Source organism: Ochotona curzoniae, unplaced genomic scaffold, assembly GCF_017591425.1.
Source record: "Ochotona curzoniae isolate NIBS_2020 unplaced genomic scaffold, NIBS_Ocur_1.0 scaffold_4506, whole genome shotgun sequence".
Classification (NCBI taxonomy): domain Eukaryota; kingdom Metazoa; phylum Chordata; class Mammalia; order Lagomorpha; family Ochotonidae; genus Ochotona; species Ochotona curzoniae.
The window spans coordinates 31828355-31854916 of NW_024467119.1; the positions used below are offsets into that span (position 1 = coordinate 31828355).

At 37.2% G+C, this 26562-nt stretch overlaps 1 protein-coding gene across 1 annotated transcript in view; it reads left to right on the plus strand.

Moving 5' to 3' along the window:
- The window catches only part of CCSER1 (coiled-coil serine rich protein 1), a 1046074-nt gene that overhangs the window by 687707 nt on the left and 331805 nt on the right, over positions 1 to 26562 (plus strand). Inside the window, exon 10 of the mRNA XM_040967487.1 lies at positions 3578 to 3622. Within this exon, the coding sequence (XP_040823421.1) occupies positions 3578 to 3622 (45 nt within the window). The remainder of the gene's footprint in view (positions 1 to 3577; positions 3623 to 26562) is intronic.

Consider the following 26562-nt stretch of genomic DNA (forward strand, 5'->3'; position numbering starts at 1 on the left):
GTCAGCATACAAATGCCTATTTAAAAAATTAAAGCTGTAGTTATAATTTGGGTTCATGTGTTTTTCTTTAAACAATTCAATAAATGACTTTTAAAAATCAAGAGATGTATCTGTAAAACAGCCTTCAAATCCTTAAAGCATAAACACTATCATTAAGTGAAAAAGAATTACTCTATAAATTCTGTTGTTTTTGTGATGCTTAGTAACTAATACATTATTCTGCCAATGTACTGTTTATCACAATGGGATTAACATCAGTATTTTCTTATGAACTAAAATATGATGCTAGAAAATATATAATTTAAGTTTAGCTTATCTTTCATATAGGCCAATTTCTTTTTTATTTGATTCTTTAATGTTCATTACAACATAGATGCATTCCAGACCCATGTGTGCTAGCAATTAGTACGGAGACAGATAGGGACAGTGGGAGAAGATGGGAGAGAGATGTCTCTGCCCTCCCTCCTGGGTCTGCAGAAGGGGAGGGGAACACACAATGCCTCTCTTTGCTGTCAGACTAAACAAAGAAGATGCTTTCTTTTATATCAAATGTGTTGGTGATGAACAAACACATAGAGTTAAGTGCTAATCATATTTTCATTAGAGGGAAAAAAAGCCTTATGTGTACAATAAATTAAATCATATTAGGTAAGTTATGGACTCAACCAAGATGTCCACCAACTGATAACTGAATAAAGTGCGTATGTAAACAAATGAACGCTACTCAACCATACAAAGGAATGAAATCTTTTACAACAAAAAGGTTGCAGTTTTAGACCACTAGGCCATTCTCATAAAAGCAAAATAAGCCAGTCTGCAAAATATGTATCTTCTCTGATTTTGGTAACTAATACATAGGGTATAAAAAAATATAATGCATATGGCTAATCCTAACATGTTGAGATTTAATTCTTGTTTATAGCACTTACTTATACTTCTGAGGAACAATAGATTTTCTCATTGCCACCTGTTGAATTCTTTATTTAGTGGCTGTTTAAGTTTGTAAATACAAAAAGAAATTGAATGAATGTCATTGCAAAAAAAAAGGTTACCAATTCAAAATGGTAACAAAAACATTTGAAATGGCAATGCTTAAATCTGCTAAGTTTGTGTTTTCCAAAGAGACATGAAAAAATAAATATTTTAAATGTTCTTAATTTATTTGAAAGAGCTATATGTAGAGAGAAGAGCCAGTGACTTTCTGTCTGCAGGTTCATTCTCCAGGTCTGAGCAAGGCCAAAGCCAGGAGCCAGAAGCTTCTACTGGGTCTCCAGTGTGGATGGCAGGGCCTCAAACATTTGTTGTCCACTGCTCTTTGTAGATAATTAGCCTGGAACTGGATTGGAAGTGGAGTAGCTAGTTTAAATATTCATATGACTTTAGAGGCTGCTGAAAACCAGGTCTTTTTTATTTTTTTAAGATTGATTTATGAGTCCCAAAAAACAGTTAAATATAGCTTGACATTATGATACACACTTTTCAATTTTGCCTATATTTGTAATACTTGTACTTAAATCGTGATATACTTAAATCACAGTGTTGAACTTGTAACTATTACTACTGTGATAATATGGGGAAATATGCTGAGAGGAGAAAATGGGGAGGGAAGGTGAAGAGAACGGGGGAGGAATCGCTACATCTACAAAATTGCATCTTTGGAAATAATAATAATAGGAAAAGTAAAAAACAGGGCCCAGTGCGATAGTATAGTGCTTAAAGTCCTTGCCTTGCATGCGCTGGGATCGCATATAGACACTGGTTCTAATCCTGGAGGCCCTGCTTCACATCCAGCTTCCCGCTTGTGGCCTGGGAAAGCAGTTGAGGACAGCCCAAAGCTTTGGGACCCTGCACCCTGGTGGAAGACCTAGAGGAAGAAGCTCCTGGATCCTGGCTTTGGATTGGCTTAGCGCCAGCCCTTGCAGCCGCTCGGGGAGTGAACCATTGGATGGAAGATCTTCCTCTCTGTCTCTCCTCCTCTTTGTATATCTGACTTTCCAATAAAAAAATAAATCTTTAAAAAATAAAAAATAATATTTATTTATTTGAAAGAGTTATAGAAAGAACAAATTAAGCAGAGCGATATGAAAAAAAAATTGTGATAAATAAAATCCGAATATGTATTAGTATCCTTTCCAAATGTTCCCCTGTAGCCTTTCTGTGGTTAAAGGGAGAAAATTAAATGCAGATATGGATTGCATTTTAAGAATAGGTAGGTTCTTACATATTTAAGAATATGTAAGAATAAATAAATTCTTATTTTTACTTGTATTTGATTCTTTAAATGTTTTTGCTTCAGGTTTCAAACACAATGAACAAAGTCAGCATTTTTTAAAAACACATTGTCCAAACTCCTTTTGAAAGAATTCTAGTTTGACCAGTTTTCCATACCTGAGTTTTCACTGTTCCTCTTTGCCCAACTCGCAGTGCAGGCCAACTAGGCAGCTCAGATCTCCTGTCACCTTAGAGCAATGTTTTTCATACTTTGGTGGACATATTAATCAAAGGCAAATTTGGCTAAAATTTATCCTCTTGCACAGTGTTTGGGTTTGGACTCTGAGATTTGTATTCCTCATGCATTTCTGGATGACCCTTTGAGTGGCAGGTGTTTAGAGTACCTTTATTTTCTCTTTAGTGCACACGCTTTTGTTTGCCTTCTCCCCTCCATTCCTATGAGGGTGCTCAAAGGCTACTCATTTCTGTGTTTGTCAGTGTGTGTGTGTTTCCACTCCCTTAAAAGCAATGCTCAGAGAGGCTGCATTGTAACATAGCAAAGCTGACGTCTGTGATGCTGGCATCTCCTACGGGCAACAATCTGTGTCCCAACTGCTCCACTCCCAATCCACCCACCTACTAGTGGCCCGCGAAAAGCAGCAGATGATGGCTTGATTGTTTGGGCCTCTACCACCCATGTAGGAGACATGGATGAAACTACTGGCTTCTGGCTCCCACCTGGCCCAGTGCTGGCCACTGTGGTCCTCCAGGGAGGAACCAGTTAACAGAAGATTTTTCTGTGTCTCAGTCTCTCTCTCTGTAACTCTGTCAAAATAAGCAAATGTGTGTTAATAAACAGAGAAAGTGTATACACCTAAAATTGCTCTCCAAAAGTTTCAACATCACACTTTTTTGTGTCCCTATATTTCTTCTAAATTCAATGGGCTATTTACCATTTGCTTACTACAATATCAAGCATAATATCTGACCCATAGTAAATGTTGAATGAATATGCACTACAAAGTGATTAAAAAAATGGAAGGAATGAGAGAGAGGAAGAACACACAGTAAGAAAAGTAAGGAAGAATTAAGTAGTTTAACACCACATTCCATTGCAATTCTTATGCCTTTCTTTATTATACATAGCTACTATAGGGGATAAAAGGAATGGGATTTGTTGTGTGCTTTTGAAGGGAGATGAACTCATATTAAGTTATAAACATATGTACATATATGTGCATATATATATTCAAATATTATACATATTCAGATATTTGCTAAATCAATTATTTACTGCAAAATTGTTCTACTAGTAGTAAACATTAGCTATTTCCAGGTAACAATAGTGTATTGTTTTCTCTTTCAGGGTTTAAGCTTGAAAAGATTGGAGGCTGTACAAGGAGGGAGAGAGGTAAGATAGTTTAACTAAGAGAAATGGGACACAAGAGAAGATGGTTACAATAGCATGCTGATGATTTACAACGTTCTTGATGATGGGCATGCCCTGAGGGGCATTTTGCACACTTAGGGTTCTTTTACTCTGGCCGAAGAACGTTTTGCAGATGTTTATGTAAATATATTGTTCACATTATTCCTCTGAAGCAGAAGAAAATAGTGTTTCTGTGGCTAGCAAGGTACTATGTCTGGTACAATGGATTTCTACAGCAGCAGCCCCCTCCAGAGGACCAGAAGCCATTTAATAGCTAATGTTACAGTGCAATGTTTTAAACAATTTACTGAGAAATTAGCAAAATTCTAACAATGCCAACACTTTATGGCATTTGAATTCATCACTCTATTTGAAGGTTGCTGCTTAACTCTGAGGTTGGGATACATTGCTAGATAATGTGAAGTGGCTGTGGTATGGCTAGCAGTGTTCAAACTTCTTTAATGTATCACCTGTTTTGGATACTTTATGAAGAAGGAAACTTAATAGCAGCAATGGAATAACTCATTACATAGAGTATGCATGTTAGTATCTTTTGGTTCTAAATGAACATGTAAAATTACCATTAACATTCTTTCCACACTAAATGTTTACGGCGGTACTTTACTGTGTGAGCCAGGGTGCTGGGAGGGAAGGCAAGGCTGGAATAATTAATTCAAGAAATCAATACATTCTTGTTACACAGAAAGTAATTTCATTTTTTAGTGATATTTATGTACCTTATTTTGGGCAAATGCAAAGGCATTCCGTTTTCTAAAATGAGAAAATAAATCTTCCTCACCTTCCCACGCCTGATTTGTGGCTTCTACTTCGGTAGAAGCACATTCCTTGCCTGTTAAGGAGGTAGCATTTTCCATTTCCTCTGCTTTAATTTCTATTGGTATGTTGTAGTATTTGATATTTAAGTTACTCAAAAAAATGGTCGTGAAAGACCTCTTGCCCTCTTTGCTGCTATTTTCCATCTGGAAGTGTCTTGCCCATTTGCAGGAAACAGAGCAGTTGGCTTGGATTAGCAAAATGCTGGAGAGGGTGAATAAAGACAAACCCATTGATATTTTTCATGCTGTAGGAGAGCAAGTTGATAAGGATATGGGCATCACTACGACTGGGAGAAACATATATGCTCCTTAAAGAAGACTTCAGAATGTTTTAGAAACAGAACTACTTAGAGAGTGAACAGAATGCATCTCATCCCTCACGGATTTAGTTCCTTTAGGGATATGTAAAGTATGGAGTTACTCAATTGCTCACATCTGCTGGCTAGGCTAGTGAACTGCCTCAAAAGTAGGAAAACTTAAATCCACATGCATACAACAGTATTGCAAGATTATGCCATTTTTATTATGCTAAGATTTTGTGTTATTATAAAAAGAAGCAGAATACTTGGTTTTAATGAAAAACTGTCAGATTTTGTTACTTATTTTTTCATTCACTTTGGTTTCTTTTTTTTTTAAATCAATGCAGTGGTTGGTGAGTGACTTGTAAAAAGTGTGTTTTACATTTGGGAAATATATACGTATATATATATGCATATTTTCTAGATATTGTTTCGACATGTGTGAACAGGTCAAAATTTTAATGACAAACAATCTAATATATTCCTTTAGATAGAGATGCAAGTTTGACCTCTTTCTGATGTTAGTGGGATAATTGTGAAGTTTTACTTGGCAGATTGGGATAGTCTAGTAATGTCTTCTCTTAATGCTTCCAATCGTCAGTTACAAAGTATACGTGTGCTGATAAAGTGTAAACAACTGCCTTCCTCCTGGACAGTCTGGGTTACTTGGCTATAGTTTTGTTCTGTTGAACCACTCATTTTAGCTTCTACCATGATTATGAATCCTAATACATGCTATGATGAGCAACTTCAGGGAAGTGCAAAATAATTTGGTGAAGTGTTCTCAGTGGTCAGTGACCTATAAACAAGGCATACATTATGCACTAAGAGCCCTGTGATCTCTCTTCAGAAATTTGACATGTATCTTACTCATTCCTGTTGGCTGCGTGTTATTATATGTGTGCTTAACAAGCGTGTACAGTATATTGCTGACTGTTAAATTGAACCGTGTGGCTAAAAATCTCTTACTCCCATTTTTTAGAATTTCTCATTGTTATGCTATTATGATTGATAAGGTTTTAATGACAATGATTGCTTCAAAAGATAAATTACTTTGTTTTATTACAGATGACAGATATCCCCAATAGTTGTTGATGGATATAATACTAAAGGCTTATTACCAGATACTCATAAGCTCTAAGAAGTGCCATTTAAAATATTCTATTTACTCACCGAGGTAATGGCAACAATTAGAATTTGCATGGAAAATTGAAGCAGGCAGTGAAATGCTATTTAGCTAAGTGGTAAATACTATTAAAAAGCTAATTGCAAGACAGGAAGGCCAGATTTTAATTCTATGTGCATTATAAAAATATAAATTAAGAAGTGATTAAAATGTAAATTAATTTTCTGAAGAAAATTTATATAGATAGCACCTAAGTGGCTTGTGTTATTGTAAAATATTTGACTCTAGATACTAGTTGTATAACAAACTCCAGATATGTTAGCATTTTCATGTATTTACATATGCATAGTATATGTATCAATTGAGGGGGTGTTAATATTAGATAATACAAAGCTTATTGAAAAGGGAGATTAGAATAAGTATATAATATGAGATTTTGAAAGTATTCATTTTTAAGTGATTGTAAACCAAAACCCTATCTCCTGTGGAATATTACAAGTCATCAAAACCTCAAGGAAAATACATTGGGTAAGAGAAATATTTAAATCATTGCACTTCAATGAATTTTCATTCTCCCACATACTGGTTTTTGTTGTTGTTGTTGTGAACATAGATGCAGCCAAATTACTATCAATACTGTTTTTATTTATTTATTTGATTATTTATTTGTTTGTTTTTTTGTTTGTTTGTTAGTTGAAAGGAAGAGAGATGGTGTGGGGCAGAGGGAAGACGAGAAGTCTGATTGATTTCCCATGTGCTGATTGACTTCCCAAATAGAGTGAGCAGCAATGTCTGTGTCAGGTGGACATCACAAGCCAGAATTTCATCCGGGTCTTCCACACAGGTGGCAGGGAACCATGTACTCAAGCTGTGTTCTGTAGCCTTCCCATGCACATTACCGGTAGGCTGAATGGGAACTTGAGCAGGAGGAATTCCAGTTGGCACTCTTATATGGGATGTCAGCATTGTAAGATGCAGTTTAACTCACATGTCCCATTGCCAGCCCCTGATCACCTTGGGAAATGAGCACCATTATTATTTTAAATAGTGTCTGATTTCTAAGATACAGGTTTGTTCAATTGCTAAAGTTGGATGTAGTATGTATATATGTACACATTGTTTTGAATGACAGATTGTCTCTATTTCCACATTACTTCAAAAATACTTAGCTTCTAGTATTCTCAGTATCTTATACCACAAGAATAAAAGCACATAATGTGTGACCATATATCATGAAGAAAGAGATATAATTATTATTTTAACTTTTAGTCCTTAAAATTTCAACTTTTTTATTATCAGAGAGCAGATTTTTTTATGTTTCACAGATAGAATTCTGACAGCCATGCAACCTTTTTTCCATTATTTTTTCAATAGTATAACTCAAAGAACTACTACAGTCAGTTGTCTAAATAAAGACTAACAACTTTGTCTAAGGAATTCTACTAAGAGGTTGTGTAAACAAAAGGCAAGCTTGTAATCTTCAAGCATCACTTTCACTTATTTGCCTTGCTTAGTTAACATCGGTGCTCTAATACTCATGGAACACAGATTGCAAATGTTGCTTATGCATCAGAAAGAACATGAGCACATTTGATGATTGGTAGAAACAAGCATTAGAAATACGACCAAAAGTCATTACAGATATACTCATTCCTTTGTTTACTAGAATACTAAATTATACTTTTTAATAATTCTTTGGTAGACAATGCACGGCCATGCCAAAACCGTTTGGGAAAAAAAAAAATCACTGTTATTTGTAAGTCTACAGGTACAGATAGATACTAACACATGCAGAGAAGAAAATGGACATCTTAACCATCACAATAGTGGATTCATGAATGTCACATTTCCAAGAAAATCGTTAAGTTAAATGCAATTGGGATATATACTCTCCTAATGAGAGTATCTGCTGGATTCTAAGTCTTTGCCAATAGACAGGTGTGGACTGTTTGTTGTTCACCAATAAAAAGATTACTTTTTTTTCTACTTTAAGTTCAACATCATTATTTACTTGAAAGAGTTATAGAATAGTGGAGACATTGCGAGAAAGATTTCATGCACTGGTCCACTCTGCAGTGGCTGAAGGCAGGAGTCAGAAGCAGGCGTGGCAGGGTCTCAACCTTAGGTTCATTTTCTGCTGCTTTTCCCAGGCTATTTGCAAGGAGGTGGATCAGAGTAGAACAGACAGTACTTAAACTGGCAACCATTTGGGATGCCAGTGTCACAGGTGGAAGGTGTACCTGCCACACCACAATGCTGACCCTGAAGGTCATTTTTAAATCTGAATTGTGAAAGGGAGAAAATTAAAGAAAAAAAAATACATTATATTCAGGTTATAAAATAATGTCGATACTTGTAATAGCACAGAAATTATTTCAAATGGGAGGGAATAAAGTCACTTGTAATGTTTCTTTTTATTCCTTAATTCAAAATATTGAGCACATGTTTTAGGACTTAGTTATTGGTGAAGGTAAGAATATTCCTTCCTGCCTTTACAACATGTAGCAGACCACCAAATAGAATCATTTAGGAAGGTGTAGAAGAACAAAAGCATGTGAGTATGTAGGAATGGGCCTTAAATTGAATATATTTGACTGCTCTTGGAAATGAGGGCAGAAACTGTTGACATGTTTTTATTCTCCTGAGGTGTAATATTTTAGGTACTTTCAAAATTACAGAAGATAACTGTACTTCTTTTGCAGCTGTGTGTATTATATAAAAATCTTCCACAAGAAAAATACTGTGATTTCATTACCTCAAATAATTTTTTGAAAAAAAATTATTTTTTCCTTACATTTACATGCTTTGTCTGATATTCAGAAATGGTATTCTCAGGTTTTCCACTTCTGTGCAAATTTTTTGTTCCATTCTTTATTTCTTTCATTTAATTTAATATAGTAAGAGATTCTTTTATAACCTTGATTTCTGCTAATTTTATATATCCTTTAAGTTATACAAGCCTGTGACAAAGATAACTTTCCCTTTATACATAGAATTTTTCTATGGTTCAATGCCTAAAGTTTGCCACTAAGATATAATTGATTTACAGTATGAATTTGAGATCTCTTAAGGACTTGGTAAAAACTGAAATATCCCTAAATATTTTCCCTTCCTGGAACAGACAGGCAATAAAGGAAATGAAAGATTTGTGTGCATATAAATCAGTTTTTACTTGAAAGAGTTATACTTTAACCCATCATAATTGTTACTTTTTGGAAATGTGCTTGAGAAGGTCAAGTGAGTTAATATGTGCAATACTTTTTGAGTAGGGCTGTCATATAGGAAGCAATTACTAACTGGCAAGTAACTACTGTTAATATTACTGTTACTACTCTTCATCTCATGTGTTCTTCCCTTCATCTTTCCTCCATCAGACCTAGTTGGGCAATGATGGTTTTTGGCAAATTGTCATTGTCTGCTAGGACTAGTCTACATTGTAAGAATCAGTAATATTTTATTCCAAATATATATTTTAAAGGATTTGACATTCTGCATCAGTTCTGAGATACTAAATTGCAAATTGGACAACATAATTTACGTGGAATTCAACATTAAATTTGCAGGTGGATAATTGGCCAACTGAGCCATCAACTTATTTCTTTGAAAGGCATAGTTGCATAGGGAGAATTGGATAGAGATCTTCCATATGCTGGTTCAACCCCCAAATGGCTGCATTGGCCAGGCCAGGACCCTCTTCCAGGTCTCCTACAAGGATGCAGAGTCCCAGGTACCTGGCTATCCTTCACTGTACTCAGGTGTATTATCAGGGGACTAGATGAAAAGCAGAAGCAACTCATCCCATTATGGGATGCTGGTTTTGCAGGCAGTGTGTTAACAGGCTATACCATAAGAAAGCCCCCAATATCAATACTCAGGTTTTAGGAACTAGATTTTACATCCTATATACTTTCTATATAGCTTTCAGTTTGGATTTTGAAGCTGTCTTTTGTACTTGCAGACCATTGCCACTCCAAGAAATCATTCAAAGTAAACCTGTTGATCATGCAAAACTGAGCTAATTTTATGTATCGCGGTACAAAAGAAACACAGTGTTAATAGCATTTCAAAAAGAGAAAAAAGTAATTAAAGAAAGAGTAACAAATTTTATTTATTTTTTTTTCATTCAGAAATGTTTGATTATCTCTAGTATACACATATTGATAGAACAATATTTTCCCAAAGAGAAACGGAAAAAAAAAAAAAACAGGAAGGGAAATAATTAAAAGCAACCAGACTGTCACAAAGATGAAATCATCACTGTGGAAATTTAACAGAGGCCTTGAATATGTGAAACCCATCACCAGCCCCTCTTCTCTCTCTCTGTCTCTCTCTCACACACACAGTGGGGCACACAAAAGATTATTTATTACAGTTTTAAACAATGATCTGAACTCTGTTAATTTCATTAAGTAAAATGCCCATCATGTTCTTAATACATTTTCCACTGGTCCCAGATATTTCACAATGTTAAGGGTGAAATGATATTAATTGCAGAAGTATGCAATAAAATAAACTATAAAATAAACAGGAGCTTGACTTAGAGTTTGACTTGGAGCAACAAGAAGATGTTAAAATATGCTTGGGCCAATTCCTTCTTAAGTACCTGACCTTATTAAGTATAAAAAGCTCCCTCCCTCCAGGCAAAATAAATATAACTGGGACAAAGAATAAAAAAGAAACAATAAAGCAAGGTAAAATGAATTCAAATTATGGCCTCGTGTCCTGGAATATTTAAGAGTCTTTTTTCTTTAATATAGAAAACAGTAAGGATTCATAATTTTGGAGTGTATTGTACACAGGTAAGGATAGGATATAAAACAGTAGAAGGGCGGTGACCTTCTTTTTAAAGTTATATTTATTTACTTTTAGTAGAAAGTCATATTTAGAGAGAAGGACAGAGAGAAAGAGTTTCCATTTGCTGATTCACTCCCCAAGTGGCTGCCAATGCCTGGAGCTGAGCTGATCTGAAGCCAGGAGCCAGGAGCTTCTTCCAAGTGTCCATGTAGGTGCAGGGCCGCAAGGCTTTGGGCTGTCGTCTTCTGTTTTCCCAGGGCTACAAGCAGGGAGCTGGAAAGGAAATGGAGCATCTGGGACACGAACCGGTGCCCATATGGGATGCCGGCGCAGGAAGCACTTTGGCCACTAGACTACTGTACCGGGCCCAGTTGTGACTTTCTAGTCAATACTAATTCAGGTTTTGTTTTGTAAACAGGAAAATGCTATTTTTAAAATCAGTTCAGCTGTATAAATATTTTCATTTGAGTGATCAAAAGTAAAGTGTGTTTATTTACTTGCGTGTTTTTATTTGTAAGTATAGAGCTAAACAAATTTATAGAGCCTTTTTGTTTTTATTTAGTTTTATTTGTTTGTAAAACTAGTTATGCAGCTATTTATTGCCATTTAAATTTGTCAGTTATGAAAAGGAAAATACTACCCCAGATGGTTGGGCTCATTCAATATGCTTTGATCAGTATTAATTCATATATAAACGATGAGAACCATGAGAATTATATATAAACGATAGAACCCTCATGGTTCTCATCAAAATTACAAATAACAAGTAATGACACCCCAAAACATACAGAAAAAATAAACAGTGTCTTGGAAATTGTCAATAAATTAACAACTAATTTCTTTTCTGTTTGCGTTACTTTCTTGCGTGGGTCAAATAATGCTTGTCTAAACTATCTAGATTTTACATTACCAGTTTTGCTAACTAGTATAAATGCAAAATAAGAGTGCATTACTCAGCTACTTTGGAAAACTAACCTATCAATTTTTCTCATGGTTTGGAAATGAATTCCCAAATCTTCCTTTTGAGGGGAAGTGATTTGACATGATATCTGTTTTCAGTTCAGGTCCTGTCCTTAAATCATCACAAAAGAGGACCAACACTTTTCTTGGGGTCCATCATTGTACTTTAAGCCTATCATTTTTAATGGTAAGTAAAGCAGCAAAGCTTAATAACCATAAATGGAAGACAGGGTGGGTGTCTCAGGAAAGAACTGAACTCCCACTCTAGATTTAGACTGATAATAAAGTGCACCTGTCAACTACTTGAGCATTTTGTGGGAGGGTCTTGGGTTTTGTTCGCATTCAGACTAGAAGTTCCATGGAGTAGGTACCGATGCTTTGCTTCCTGCCCCATTCCCTTCTGGGATACCGGTGCGTAGAGGGCTTCATAGGCATGGATTTTCCAACATCCATCCTTCGCATAACCTCATAATGGAACTAAACAGCTCCCTTGGTGCAGGGAAGGAATGATTCCTTTGCCTCCGGGAGAGAGCTGGGATTACTGAACGAGGTTATTGAAGCAAGACAACACTTTTTAAAAGTGGTGGGCTGTTTCCAAGGTTTGCTTCTACTTTTTTTTTTTTTTAACATTGCAGGGCACACAGAAACAAAAAGGAAAATCAAATTTTGTAATTTTGTCCTACCCTTCTTCCACCCAGAGGCTAAAATCTCCCTATCTTTTCATTTCCCCCACCCCTCAAACTCCTAAGAAAAATACCCGTGATCTTATGGGGGTAGCAAGAGTGAATGTCCATCTTCGGTATTTTCTTTAAGCCAGCATTTGGATGTTGTAAAATCACATTTAATCGTATTAAAATGTTATAAAATCATATTATACATTTAAACTAATTTTCTGTCCATGATTTTTATCCTCTATTTTATAATGTGGAAAGGTAACATAATAGAATAAAAGATTAGTTGATCTGTTTTGATGTCTGAGTATAAACCATGACCAACTTTCTCTTTAAATTAAACCTAGGAGATCTTATTGTAGACATATACGTGTATAATAAGTGAATCAGAATAAATAGCATGAATTTTGAGGGATAAGCAAGGACTGTCCATTGTGAGATATACAGGATACATGTGAGTACATGATGAGACTGACACACATGCTTCTCATTGGCTGTCTGTGGTCCACCTGCCTGTGTTGGGTAACTCAAAGAATAATCAGTGCCAGGAATGCTGGGAGTATAAACATCCCACATATCCTGAAAGTGTTAGCATGCTGTCGCCGAAGTGCAGCAGTCCAATGATGGCATGAGACGTGATGAGCTCATTCCTCATGACACTCACTGATGACTTTGCTCTCATGATTGATGACAGTGTTGTTGCCTTTTTTTTTTATGATTGCATAGTTGATCAGGGTTAGTGATGTGATCATTTCCAAATTTTTGATTTCTTCCCATTTCTGGGAGAAGGATGGGGCTAAAGGGAGAAGCCATACTCAGCCTCTCATTCACCCCAATACTGGGGATGGGGAGGCCACCTAATATCAAGCCGGGGTCCCCATGTGATGCACCAAGTGGTCTGGATAGTGCTAAAATGCTGCCAGGACCAGCTTCTGAGAATAAATGTGGGAGAGAGTCGTATGGGATAGAGTACATTTTCTAGCTGTAAGAGAATAGAGGAGCCGTGGGCAATTTATCAGGACTCTGAGTATTTGCCCCCTTGAGAAAGAACTGAAGGTTTCTCCCTGGACGTAGCTAGTGTTTACCACATAGTTCACCTTACTAGTCTTTTCAACTTAATTTGTGCTGAATGTGACTCCTACCCTCTCGGGACTTCAGACTTGGATGCCTTCCTGAGTTTGCAGTTAGCTCATGCTCACCACGGAACTCACCTGCATGTGCTATCTTGTCCTACTATTTGGCCACCTCAGTCCCTCATGAGTGACCATGACAATTCATTATTGTTTTTTGCAAAAATAATTTATGTTATATTCCATACTACCATGAACTTCATGAAGCACCTTTACAGAATGTTGTGGTATATCTATGAATTTGTCTATATATAAGTATAAATTTACATTTTAGTTGGACTATATTTCTTTTAAGATTTGAATTGTGGGGCCCGGCGCGGTGGCGCAAGTGGTTAAGGTCCTTGCCTTGCACGCCCGGGATCCCATGTGGGCGCCGGTTCTAATCCCGCCAGCCCCGCTTCCCTTTCAGCTCCCTGCCTGTGGCCCGGGAAAGCAGTCCAGGACGGCCCAAAGCTTTGGGACCCTGCACCCGCGTGGGAGACCCGGAAGAGGCTCCTGGCTTCAGATCAGCATAGCATCTGGCTGTTGCGCTCACTTAGGGAGTGAATCATCAGACGGAAAACCTTCCTCTCTGTCTCTCCTCTCTGTATATCCACCTTTCCAATAAAAAAATAATAAAAATAAATCTTTTAAAAAAAAGATTTGAATTGTGATTTCATCAGAATTTACCCTAGCAGCTAAAGTCCTTGCATAGAACATACTAGGATCCCATATGAGTGCCTGTTCTATCCCAGTGGCCGACTTCCCATTCAGCTCCCTGTTTATGGCCTGGGAAAGCAGTAGAGGACGGACTAAAGCCTTGGGACCTTGTACCCACGTGGGAGACATGGAAGAAGCTCCTGGCTCCTGACTTCAGATTGGCACAGCTCTGGCCATTGCAGTCACTTGGGGAGTAAATCATCAGATGGAAGATCTTCCTCTCTCTCTCCTCCTCCACTCTATGTATCTGACTTTGCAATAAAAATAATAAATAAGTCTTAAAAAAATAACTTCTCAAGATAGATGTAACAGCCTGTTCAAATTTACTTTTTCACATAGCAATGCAATGCCTAAATCGTATCTTTTTTTTTAAAGATTTATTTTTATTATTTTTTCGTTGGAAAGGCAGATATACAGAGAGGAGAGACAGAGAGGAAGATCTTCCGTCCAATGATTCACTCCCCAAGTGAGCACAACGGTCGATGCTATGCCGATCCGAAGCCAGGAGCCTCTTCTGGGTCTCCCACATGGGTGCAGGGTCCCAAAGCTTTGGGCCGTCCTCGACTGCTTTCCCAGGCCACAAGCAGGGAGCTGGAAGGGAAGCGGGGCTGGCAGGATTAGAACCGGCGCCCATATGGGATCCCGGGCGTGCAAGGCAAGGACCTTAACCACTGCGCCACCGCGCTGGGCCCAAAATCGTATCTTTAAATATCTGTAATATAACTTTCAGTAACCGTATGCCATAGCATGCTCTACAGCAAACCGTACTCATGTGACAGAAAATGAAGACTATAAATGTTCTTTTTCAGGTCAGTTTTGTGTCACCAAATGAGGTTGAGGCTCCTTTGCAGCAAGAAAAAATAATTTCAGAGCACCTGAAATATCAGTTACAGATAAGGAATTATCCTACAAATGTTAGCATATTCATTTGCTTATTACTAACAATTGGAGGTTGAGTGTAACTAAATTTCAAGGCAATGGAAGAGAACAAATGAAGTCTGTGTAAAGACGTAAACAGAGGGAGCGTCCGTTATCCAGGTAGACGGGTGACGGACTCGTGCTTCTTTCATTGTGAATTACAAGCTTAGCTGTGTCCTTCTAAGTTTCCCATGTTAACAGCTGATATCCCAATACTTCAAAATATGATCGTGTTAAGAATGACATCTTTCAATGTGATTGTGAATAAATGAGGCTATTTGGACAGACCCTTATCCAGTGTGTCTGGTACAATGATGAAAACGAAGTGGGACCTGGCCACACAAACTGACAGCAGGGATGCTAACAGAGAAAGCACCGAGTGAGGAGAGAGCAGCCGAGTGCCATCTGCAAGCTCAAGATTGGGACCACAAGAGAAGCATAAACTGCCAACACTTTTATCTTGGCATCGAAGACTTTTATTCTCCAGAGTGTGAAGGAAATATACCTCAATCGTTAAAGCTAACCCATCGTGCAGTATGTTGTTTTGGCTGCCCTAGCAAAAGACCAAAGTATAAGGGATCTTCAAATGTACCTGGAGGGCTGCACGTTTAGTCTAGAGGTTAAGAAGCTCATGTTCCAAGTCAGAATGCTTGAGGTTGATCCCTAGCTGTAGTTCTGCATGTTGACAATGCAGAGCCTGGGAAGAAGCAGGTGTTTGGGTTCCTGGCAACTACATGGAGAGCCTTGTTGGTACAATGGCCTCTGGCCTGTTTGCAGGCTGTTGTAGGCATTGATGGAGTTAAGCAGTGAATTCAAGTCTGTCCCTCTGATTTTCTGCTATGTTTGAATGATTTGTTTTTTGATCTTCCATCTGATGATCCACTCCTCAAGAAGTGACTGCAATGGTTGGAGCTGTGCCAATCCGAAGTCAGGAGCCCAGAGCTTCCTCCAGGTTTCTCAAACAAGTGTAGGAACTCAAGGCCTTGGGCTTTCCTCAACTGCTTTCCCAGGCCACAAGCATATGCTGGATGGGAAGTGGGGCTGCCAGGATTAGAACCAGTGCCTCTATGGGATCCTGGCACATGGAAGGTGAGGACTTTAGCCACTAGGCCACCACACAGGGACCTGAATGATTTTTTTAAAAGTCATTTGTAAAGGCATAGCATTAAAAAGCTATAATATGAATTTTTCTTCTCATTTTCTTCACTGAAACTGGATTATAGCTACTATTTTGTTTTCTTTAGTGATTGTTTGATTATAAAGAGCAGGAACCTACTTGTAATTGAAGCTTTATTATTTACTACCTAGTATATACTCTTGCAAAGAACTTACGTATTTTTCAGTCTTGAGTTTTTTCTCTATCTCTGTTCTTTAGTTCTGTGCTGGTCTCCTCTGTAAGCTAGCTGGCTTCCTTCCTTTTTTTTTGGTTACATTTTGGCCCTTATGACTACTTCCCAGTGATGGTTTTAGCTAGCTATCTTTAGTTGGATAATGACTTCTAATTTTAGAAAATGAAATATAATTTCCTCTAGTTTATCCACATGGATTTTGATTGATGTTCAATCAAATAATGCTACTTTGGCAATAAGAATAGACTCTGAAAAGGAGCTTACTTTCTGTTCTTTTTTTTTTCTCATTTTTTTAAATTTTTACTTTCTTAAAGTTTGAAGAGAAGAAAAGAGTCCATAGTAAAAGAACTGTTAAATCTTTTAATTTTCGCCAGCAGTACCATGAGAGTCTCATGGATAGATATACTGTGGTTAGGGAAGATGCACTAAATCTATTGTTGTTAGAAAACTGACTGAATTAATTGCTCTTCTAAAATGTAGGTTAACCACTCTTGCAACAGCATTTCAGCTTTCCTTTCTTATTTATAACATCAATAGGGACTGAGTTAGGAGCATCTAAAACGTGTGTCAAACAAGCAGTATGAGTACTGGAACAGCTGTGATTCCTCAGGCTTCCTAACTAGTCCTGCTCTTCAGTGCTAACTTAGTTTCTCATTTTTTCCTTTACTCCAAGTGGGGAGTGAATCACATCTTGCATTAATCAAAAATAATTCACTCTATAATGGAGAGACAAATGTTGGCCACACACTGTATCAACACTGGTGTCTCTCCAAATATTACTGTGCCACTGTATTCACTAAGTCACATAAGTAATTGCTCTAATGTGTATCCTGAGCACAGCTTGTACTCCTTTTCTCAGCCTGAAGGAAGTAAATCTGACAATGTTTTTGCACAGAAAAATGAACAGTGTACTTTCTGGCCTGGCTTTGTATGGCATTCGGGGAGAGCGGTCACAATTAAGAGTTTGAGAAAATCCTCCAAAGCAATTGAAGGCACAAATATGACTTATTTGAGTTTGAATTCTTGTTCATAAATTCTCAAAACTACTATAACTTAAATCAGTAAATTTGTGAAATGTATCCATTTTAATTCATTGCTCTATGATACAACATCATTATTAAACCAAAAGGAGTTATCTTATGTGTGATTATGTAGAAATCAATTGGAATGCAGATTTGTTTAATGTTTCAGACATTTAGCATGTGTCTTGAAAAACATGAGATAGTTTTAAGATCTCAAGTGCGAGTAAATAGCCTATTTGTTACCATGTAGCGGAGAAAAACAAGAATCTGTGTTTCTGGTTTCTTCCTTTTTGCCTATCAATACTCCATTTTCTCCTTCACAAATTATGTCTAGTATAAGATTAACTGAAGCATACTTTTCTGGAAATAAAGACCATCAAGACTGTTGAGAATGCGAGGGACCTAGTTTAAAAAAAATTAATTTCAAAAGTACTAAGGCATCCAAAGCAACCAATGGAATAAAGGTGGCCCAGGTATTTTTTTTAAGATTTACTTTATTTTTATTGGACAAGCAGATTCACAGAGAGACGGAGGCAGATCTTCCCTCTGCTCCTTGTTCCGTTTCAGGACTGATGGGATTGATGATTAGAGCAACCTGTGCTTGCTTATTCCTATGAGATTTACTGATTTCTTTTTCCATTGTGTATTTTAATTTACATTTATTTATAATTCAGTGTGAAAATAAGATTCATAAGCATATGTAATTTCATTTGCCTGCTTATACCCTACTTAGACAACCTTTATAAGGATGGAATTTGAAAACTTTGATTTGGTGGGGAAAAATGTATGTATCAATCAAAATTTCAGAAAAAAGTCTTAATATGGTTGAATATTCATTAAATTTACCAGATTTCATCATTTCAAAGCTGATTTTCCATGTGAGTTGTAGAGCAGGTTTATGCTGTTTCAATGGGGCTAACTCAGTTGGCTAAATTTCCCATTATCCTTCTTCAGGATTCAATTATGCAAGGTCTTTAGGCTTCTCATTCCATTTTGGATAAACAAGAATGCATTAGGAATAATCGCTGGCCCAAAGTTATATAAGGTGTCCAGATTCAGTGCATAATTTTGACATGACTTTAAACTGGTATTTAAATTAATTTCTGATACTTTGGGAAGGGTGCTCTTAAAATAACACAAAAGTGATCTGTGGATATGAAGACCAGGAGATAAAGCATTAACATGTAGAAAATATTACTCATGAAGCAATTAAGTTTATTGGTAGTGAAAGTATTTTTTATATTATTCACTAACATTATAAGGTGAAAAATAATTTTAACATCCATCCTTCCATCCATCCATCCATCCATCCGTTTCTGTATTTGTTAAGAAGTAAGAAATATGTAGATTTTAAATCGCATGTGTAACTCTTCATTTGTTGCCTGATAACACTGCCAAGTGTAAAATTAATCACCTAACTTCGTGAGGTAGTATGCAATAATAAAACATTAAGCTAACTGGGCTCTTTCCCCAGGAAACTACTAAAGCCAAAAATATGAGCATCAAGAGAGAGAAAGAGAGAGAGAAAAAGGCTAACAGTAATAATAATAATAAAAGGAAGAGTAGTGGATGAATCTAATGGGATAAGTAGAAAGCAGTGCATTTTATGGATAGTTGAATTAAAAAAATTTCCTTCTGACCAAGGAAGAATTACATTGAAAACATAAAACACAATTTTATGCTATGAAAGGCAAATTCAGGTATACCTTATTTCATGGAAGTACAGGGAAATCATTTTATAGCTCTGCTTTTAAACCTTGAAGTCAGCTTAAGCATATTTTTAGAAATTATGCTTTGGTACAACTGAAATACTTCTGTCATCAAGACATTTCCAAAGCCGTTTTCTGTCTAAGCTTTCTATGACCTATTCTGAATGAAGCAATGGCACATCCAGTCCTTATTGGTTGTTAATATTTTTGTAAAATTTTAATCTTGTCTCTTAACTCTGCTTTAAGACATCTTCCTCTGCTTTTCTTCTCCTCTCACCTCCCCTGCCCTCCCCTCCCTTCCCTGCCCTGCCCTGCCCTGCCCTACCCTCCCCTCCCCTCCCTTCCCTGCCCTGCCCTACTCTGCCTTTTTTTTTTTTCCCTTCAGGTTAACCTCATCCCTTTGGAAGTTCCATATTAGCCTGTATGCTAATAGCTTCTAATTCTCTATCTCAATGCACAACTGTTTCTAAGCTTTTATTTAGTTAATATAAAATCTCCTGTTTATTCTGTAATCATTAAACCATGTCCAAAGTCAGTGAATTCATAGTATTCATCATTTCTTTCCTTCAAATCCATTCTGAATGCTCAGCGTGCTCTTCTGTTTATTGACTGCTTGTCACTCACTCATTCCAGCGAAAACCAGTCTAACTTCTTCCTCTCTTCTGTTCCGTATCTGCAAGATCTTCTTCCTTCCGAATGAGTTTGAATTTTCATCATCTTTCCAGGAAAATTTTTATAACTTCCCAACTGATGATCTGGTCTAAGTTTTCTCCTGCCTTCAGTGCATTCTGCATACCATAACTCCAACATCAATATGAGATTTCCTCTCTAAAGAATGTTACTGTTGTCTTGACGTCATAGAAGTGCTAAACTATAGCAGGTCAACAGAGACTAGTAAATAAACTTAGCTTATATTCCAGGTCTGTCTCATCACTTTTTAAAAAAAAAACATCGAAATCATAATGAGGGAATTTTGCTCCTAATTTAAAATCTGCTAACAATGGCATTTCATTGTAGGTGAGAATTTTTCTTTCTATAATGCATTACCACTTTTCTCTAATTATAGAAATTACTGTTTAATGAATATTGATTGCATTGCATGTGTCTATTCTGCTAAATCCCAAATACTCTGTAAGGTAAGGGTCATGTATTTTGTACCTTTGTGATCATCCAGAATTTCTTTGAAAAACCTAGAACACTGTAGATGTTTTATGAACATTTGATGATGGAATGAATGAACGATGTGTTGGAAAGCTGGGGAACCATCTTGAGGTTTACAGGAGTGACCACTAGATGGCACCAGCACATTTCCGAAAGCAGTCTGTGAAAGGGAACTCGCCTTAAATGAGGACCTACTATGTGCGCTGGGTCCTTTGAAACAATCCTGCAAAGTAGATGATTTCACAGACAGACGCTGGAGACAGATGCTTAGAATGATTAGTTGACTATATTACTAATATACCCCAGAGGTGGGATTAAATATATTGATGTTGCTGTCATAAATACCCATGAGTTATTTCACACCAATCATGTTATGTTAATTTTATGATGCTTGAGCTTGTAAACTCCAAACAATAATAGCATATTCCACATGGTCTAGCAAATTAAATATTTGATGTCAAAATAAGCTATTACTGAACGAAGCACTTTCAGAGACTCCTTACAACATTTTGCTTCTGTAAGCAGTTAATCTTTAGGAAACAGAATAGCATTCAAAGAAGAATTTTTAAATTAGCTATAGTTTGTGAACAGATGATGGATTTCATTGCTCTTTCAGTTATTTATTTATTTATCTATTTTCCCATTTTGTGTATGATGTTGCTGTGTTTTAAACATCGTTTGCACCTGAATGTGTGTAAATACTTAGGCCTCAATGGCATACGTTAATGGGTTTAAAAGTGTAAGAATTTAATGCGATTATGTTGGAATGAACAGGGCTGATGTTGCTAGGTACCTTGGGATGTGTCTTTGGCATATTTTTTCTCATGAGATAGTTGATTTTAAAAGCTTGAAATGGGCCAGCTTGCTCTCATTTTCTATTCCTGCGCTGTGCCCCTCGCGCTCTGAGCTGCACCAGTTCCCCCTGCACACGCGCTGTGCCCCTCTCCCTCTGAGCTGCACCAGTTCCCCCTGCACACGCGCTGTGCCCCTCGCGCTCTGAGCTGCACCAGTTCCCCGTGTGCCCGCACTGTGCCCCTTGCGCTCTGAGCTGCACCAGTTGCCCATGTGCCCGCGCTGTGCCCCTCGCGCTCTGAGCTGCACCAGTTCCATTTGCCTTTGATAGTAACAACAACCAAAGCAACCAGACAGTCTTGGACTTGAACCTTCAAACTGTGAGCTCAGTGAGACTTTTTATAAAGTTGATTTTGTTAGTTTTTTGTTACATTAACAAAAATCTGTCTAATACAGAAATCTGTAGTTAGATGGCAATAGGTTCTATTCATTATGGCTGGACAATGGACACGATACAGTACCAATCATTAAATGGTTTATAAATCTGCTATCTCTCTTTTACTCTGTCAGGGACACCATAATATTCTTTCCCTCTTTAAGTAAGTTTCTTTTTTTTTTAGGCTTAACTTTTTTTATATTAATTACATTGCATTATGTTTTAAATTTATTTCTGTTCATTTAGAAGACAGACCCTGACACAAACAGGTAAGCAGAGAATGCATAACAGTCACCTACTTGCTCCCCAAAGACCCGCAGCAACTGGCGTGAGCCAGGCCGAAGCAATACACACAGGACACAGTCTGGATCTCCCACGTGGGTGGCAGGAACCCAAGTGCTTGACACACATCCTACTGATTCCCAGAGTATGCACTGGCAGAAAGGTGTACCTGCAAGCAGTGCTGGGACATGGATGCAGGCATTTTCATAGAGGATGCAGGTACCGCCTGTATGCTGAACCGTGATGACGACTAGCTGACTCCATTAAGAGAGAACGTATTCACTCTGAGACTTTGGATTCCAAATAGCATCCTTGGATGCTTCTCTCCTTGGTACTGTGACTGCATCCTTTTGGGGAGTAGAATTACGGCATGGCACTTCCCTAGGTACACTTCGCGTGTGCTCGTTTCTACCTGTTCTGCGGCAATGTTCATACAACGTTAATCCTTGGGGTGCCTTGGGAGAGTCTCCAAAGGCAGTCAGAACTAGAAGAGAGGTGTCTCTGTCTTATAGTTCTTTCCACTTGAAAGAGAACCTGTGTAGGAAAAGATGATGAAATGATGCTTAGGACAGAATGTACACTCTTGGATGACCCCATGTTGCATTTAGTGGAAAAATTATCTTATAAATTAAACATAGGGCAAGGGAGGAGGCAACTGTCTGTTCTTAAAGTTCATTGCTTCTCTTAGATTGATCTACTTTATTATAATATCAGTTTGTTTGAAAGTTCTGCAAAACTCTTTTAATATTTATATTTCTTAATTGCTTGTTAATTATTTGATGAAACTCAACTCAGTCAACTAATTTCAAATTATATATTTATACATATAGCATTAACATTTTATACACACACTTCTAAAGGAAAATAATTCATGTGGTTTAGAAACAGTTTATCCTCCTCTTTTAATATTTTATATGTACGATTTTGTTTTACATAAAATTATATTACATGAACTTGAAAGTGAGCAATAGAAAGGAATACCACATTTTCAAAGAAGATTTATTAACTTTATTGGAAAGGCAGATTTACAGAAATGAAGAGATACAGAGAGAAAGATTTTACATCTACTGGTTCACTCTACAAGTGGCTGCAATGGCCAGAGCTGAGCCAATCCGAAGCTAGGAGCCAGGAGCTTCTTCCAGATTTCCCATGCAGTGCAGGGTCCCAAGGCTTTTGGGCCTTCCTCTACTGCTTTCTCAGGCCACAAGCAGGGAGCTGGAAGGGAAGTGGGGCTGTCGGAATTAGAACCCATGACCATGTGGGATCCCAGAGCATTCAAGGTAAGGATTTTAGCCACTAGGTCTACGGACCTGAAACCTAAACATTTTTTGTTACTAAAGAAAGTCTCGAGAGATGGTCTGTATAAACATGCCTTCCATTTTTTTCTTTTCTACTTTTGTCCAGAGTAGGATAAGTAATAGAAAAAAGCATAAATCCATGTGTAAATGAGCAGTTGGAGAATTCAAGGAGTTTAGAGGAAGATTTGGCCATTGCTCAGTGACGTCCTTCTCCTGCTCCCATCCTGTCCCTGGCATTTTGAACTGAAATAGAACTATGAAAGCTCCAGAATAAATACCGCACAGATTGCAAACCTTGATTTAGTACAAGAAAAACAGGGCTGCCTCACAAGGAGAAAGCTTGGTCTGTGGATCTGGAACACCCAGGAACAAATCCCAAGTCTTGCACTATACAACAGCAAACAAAGCCAGAAGTGTGCCTCAGTGTTTCCACCATTAAAATAGAGCATAACAGCAGCATGTAACTCCTAGGGTTACCGTGAGGATTAAGCAAGATAGTATATAGAAAGTCATTTCAACAATTCAACATGTCATGGAAATGTGTATTATTGCTCCAGCTGCTGTGGAGTTTAATTGTTGAAAATTATTGGTCAGAGCATTTATAAGATTATCCAATAGCTTTCCTGCTTATATCCAAGACATAAGGCAAACACAAGATCTTTTTCACTCCAGCCCAGAGGAAGTTTACTAGAGTCATTGAATAGGAAGGTTTGAATCATGTTTTTTTTTTTTAATAGTTCCAAGGAGAAAAAAAAATCAGTGAAAAGCATTTTACTTAAGCAGAGAGTTTCTGAGTTTTGAAAGTTCAATATACTTATTTAGAAATTTTGATCTAGTTAAGCGTTATTTTCTCTAAGGCGAGATTAAACACAAGGTCGGTTTGTGAGTCTTTCAGTGAAACATGCCAGAGATGGTGTTCGTTCGGGTCATCTAACAGTGGAATGATGTTCTAGTTTCAAGTGGAAGTGTAACAGAAACATTGACTTCCAGTGCATAGTTGACAAATGGAATTAATATGGTAGAATCTATTATAATGACATGTATTTATTTAAGCTTTGGTGCTTAGTAAGAATGAGAAACACTTGGAGAGCGGAATATAATCAATGAATGAGAGAGTTGCTTAGGGCACTAAGTGTTATACCTGAAATCTGCCTGTATTTGAATTTGGGTTTCATCTCTTATTAGCTCTGGAATTGACCTTATTAACTGTTGAATTAAAAGCAAGCTATTAAACTTATGCACATTTTCTTATCAGTACTTTCTTCTGGGTTGTAGATGAAACATCTTATTAGAATCTTAGACCAGTACCTGGTGCAGATTAAATGCTATGTAAGCATTTAGTATATGAATTAAGAGTAATCCATTGTTGCACATTCAAGGTTGAGTACACGAAAAGGTAAACCAAACCATCTTTGAAAGAGTAGTGATTCTGTGAGTTTTAAAATGACAGTTACAGAATCAAAACTCTGAAAAGCACTTCAGCTTAGATGCTTTCATCTTGGCAGTGTTGTACAGCCTCAATGAACAAGACCATTAAAAGAGAAAAATGTCAAAATAATCAGAATTGTAGTGTCAGCTGTATTGTAAAAATCCTGGTGCTACTACTCATAAGTCTTAATCCTCTTTTGTTATTTTCCATCAGTAAGTATCACTCAAAATGTCATTTGTAGGATTTCTATCATCCCTAATTAATTTCTAGCAAAATTCAATGACTTCTCTTTTACTCGAGTGATTAAATATGGCCATCTTTGATGTTTCAGGATATTGACTCCAAATCTGTTGAGCATTATTTTATGTGAAGGGTCCAAGATTATTTATGGAAATATTTGTTAGTAAAAAGTAGGCATGGATTGGAACTGGTGTGGTCTATAGTAGGTTAAGTCTCCACCTGAGATGTTGGCATCTCATATGTGTGCTGGTTTGAGCACTGGCTGCTTCCACTTCCAATCCAGCTTGCTGCTTGTAGCCTGGAAAAGAAATGGAGAATTGCTGATGTCCTTAGACCCTGCATCAGCATGGGAGACCCAAAAGAAAACTCCTGACTCCCAGCTTTAGACTAGCCCAATCCAGCCATTGTGGCCATTTGGGAGAGTGAACCAGTGGATGAAAGATCTCTCTCTTTTCTGTCTCTTCTCCTCTCTCTGTGTAACCATCTTTCAAATAAAAATGAATCTTTAAAAAAAGCAAAAGGTGTGCACTAAAATAAAAATCTTTTCAATTTTCACAAACTTTAAAAAAGATGTGTGCATTTGCATTTTTGTTTTAAGACAGATGGAGAGAGAGAGAAAACTTCCGTTATTGGTTCAATAAGCAAATGGTTTTGCAATGGCTGGGACTGGGCCAGGCTGAAGACAAGTGCCTAGAACTCCATCTGCGACTCCCACGTGACCTGCGTGAACCCCCAAACCTGGACCTTCATCCACTACTTTCCCAGGAAAATTAGCAGAGATGTTGATCAAAAAGGGATAGGCTAGGCCTCAAATCAGAACTAGATGATGACATTCTGTTCCTCAAACGATAGCTTAATGTGCAGTACCACAATGCTGGCTCATGTCTAAAAAAAATTGAAGTAATATTATATTCATTTTTAAAATTTTATTATGTATTCAACAGCAAAACAACAGAGTTGTATACATCCAGTATATGTTTGATATTCTTAATGATATGTCCTTGATATTATAAACTTATCATTGGTAGTGTATTAAGGAAAAATACATAAAATTACAGTGTGTATGTGCGTGTGCATTTGAGAAATTGATAAATATAAAGCAGTTCTCTTCTTTGCAGTTATCAGTTCATGAAAGGAATGATATCTGTAGGTTTAGAGACTCATTTGCAGGTTTCCTTTAGACTGTATTAGGTCATAGAAAAGTAATAAACTGAAAGGAATAGAAACTTTCATTGGTAAATATCCCTTTTTACATATCCTCAAAGACTGCCTTCCGCATATGAACATTGGCTTTTGTTCATGATTATACTCTTCAGCTGCTTTGCACATCTAACTTGTAACTTCCTCTTTTATGTAGTGTGTGTCTGTGTCATTTTGAAGGTGAATATTATGATCTACTCTCTCCAACAGCTTTGATAGGTGTTTTCTCAAGCAAAATTCAGGTAAATTGCTCAAACTTAGAAACTTCAACAATATGCACTCATTTCCTCCTCAGGTGGTCTAAGTAATGAAAATCTGCTTTAGGTTTCTCATTGAAGGTGCCAGTCAGTGTTTAAAAGATGATTTATATTTTCCTTTCAAAACGATTTGGGAATATGTGAGTTATTGAACTTAAAATCTGCAGTCTTGATACACATATATGAAAAATGGCAGATGTTCTTTTCTGCTTAAATTATTCCCGTAGTACACTTATCCTGTATGTTGCGATGAAAATGCTTACTGCTATGCCTTGGCAGAAGGCCTCAGGAAAACATTGATTACATTTCATTGG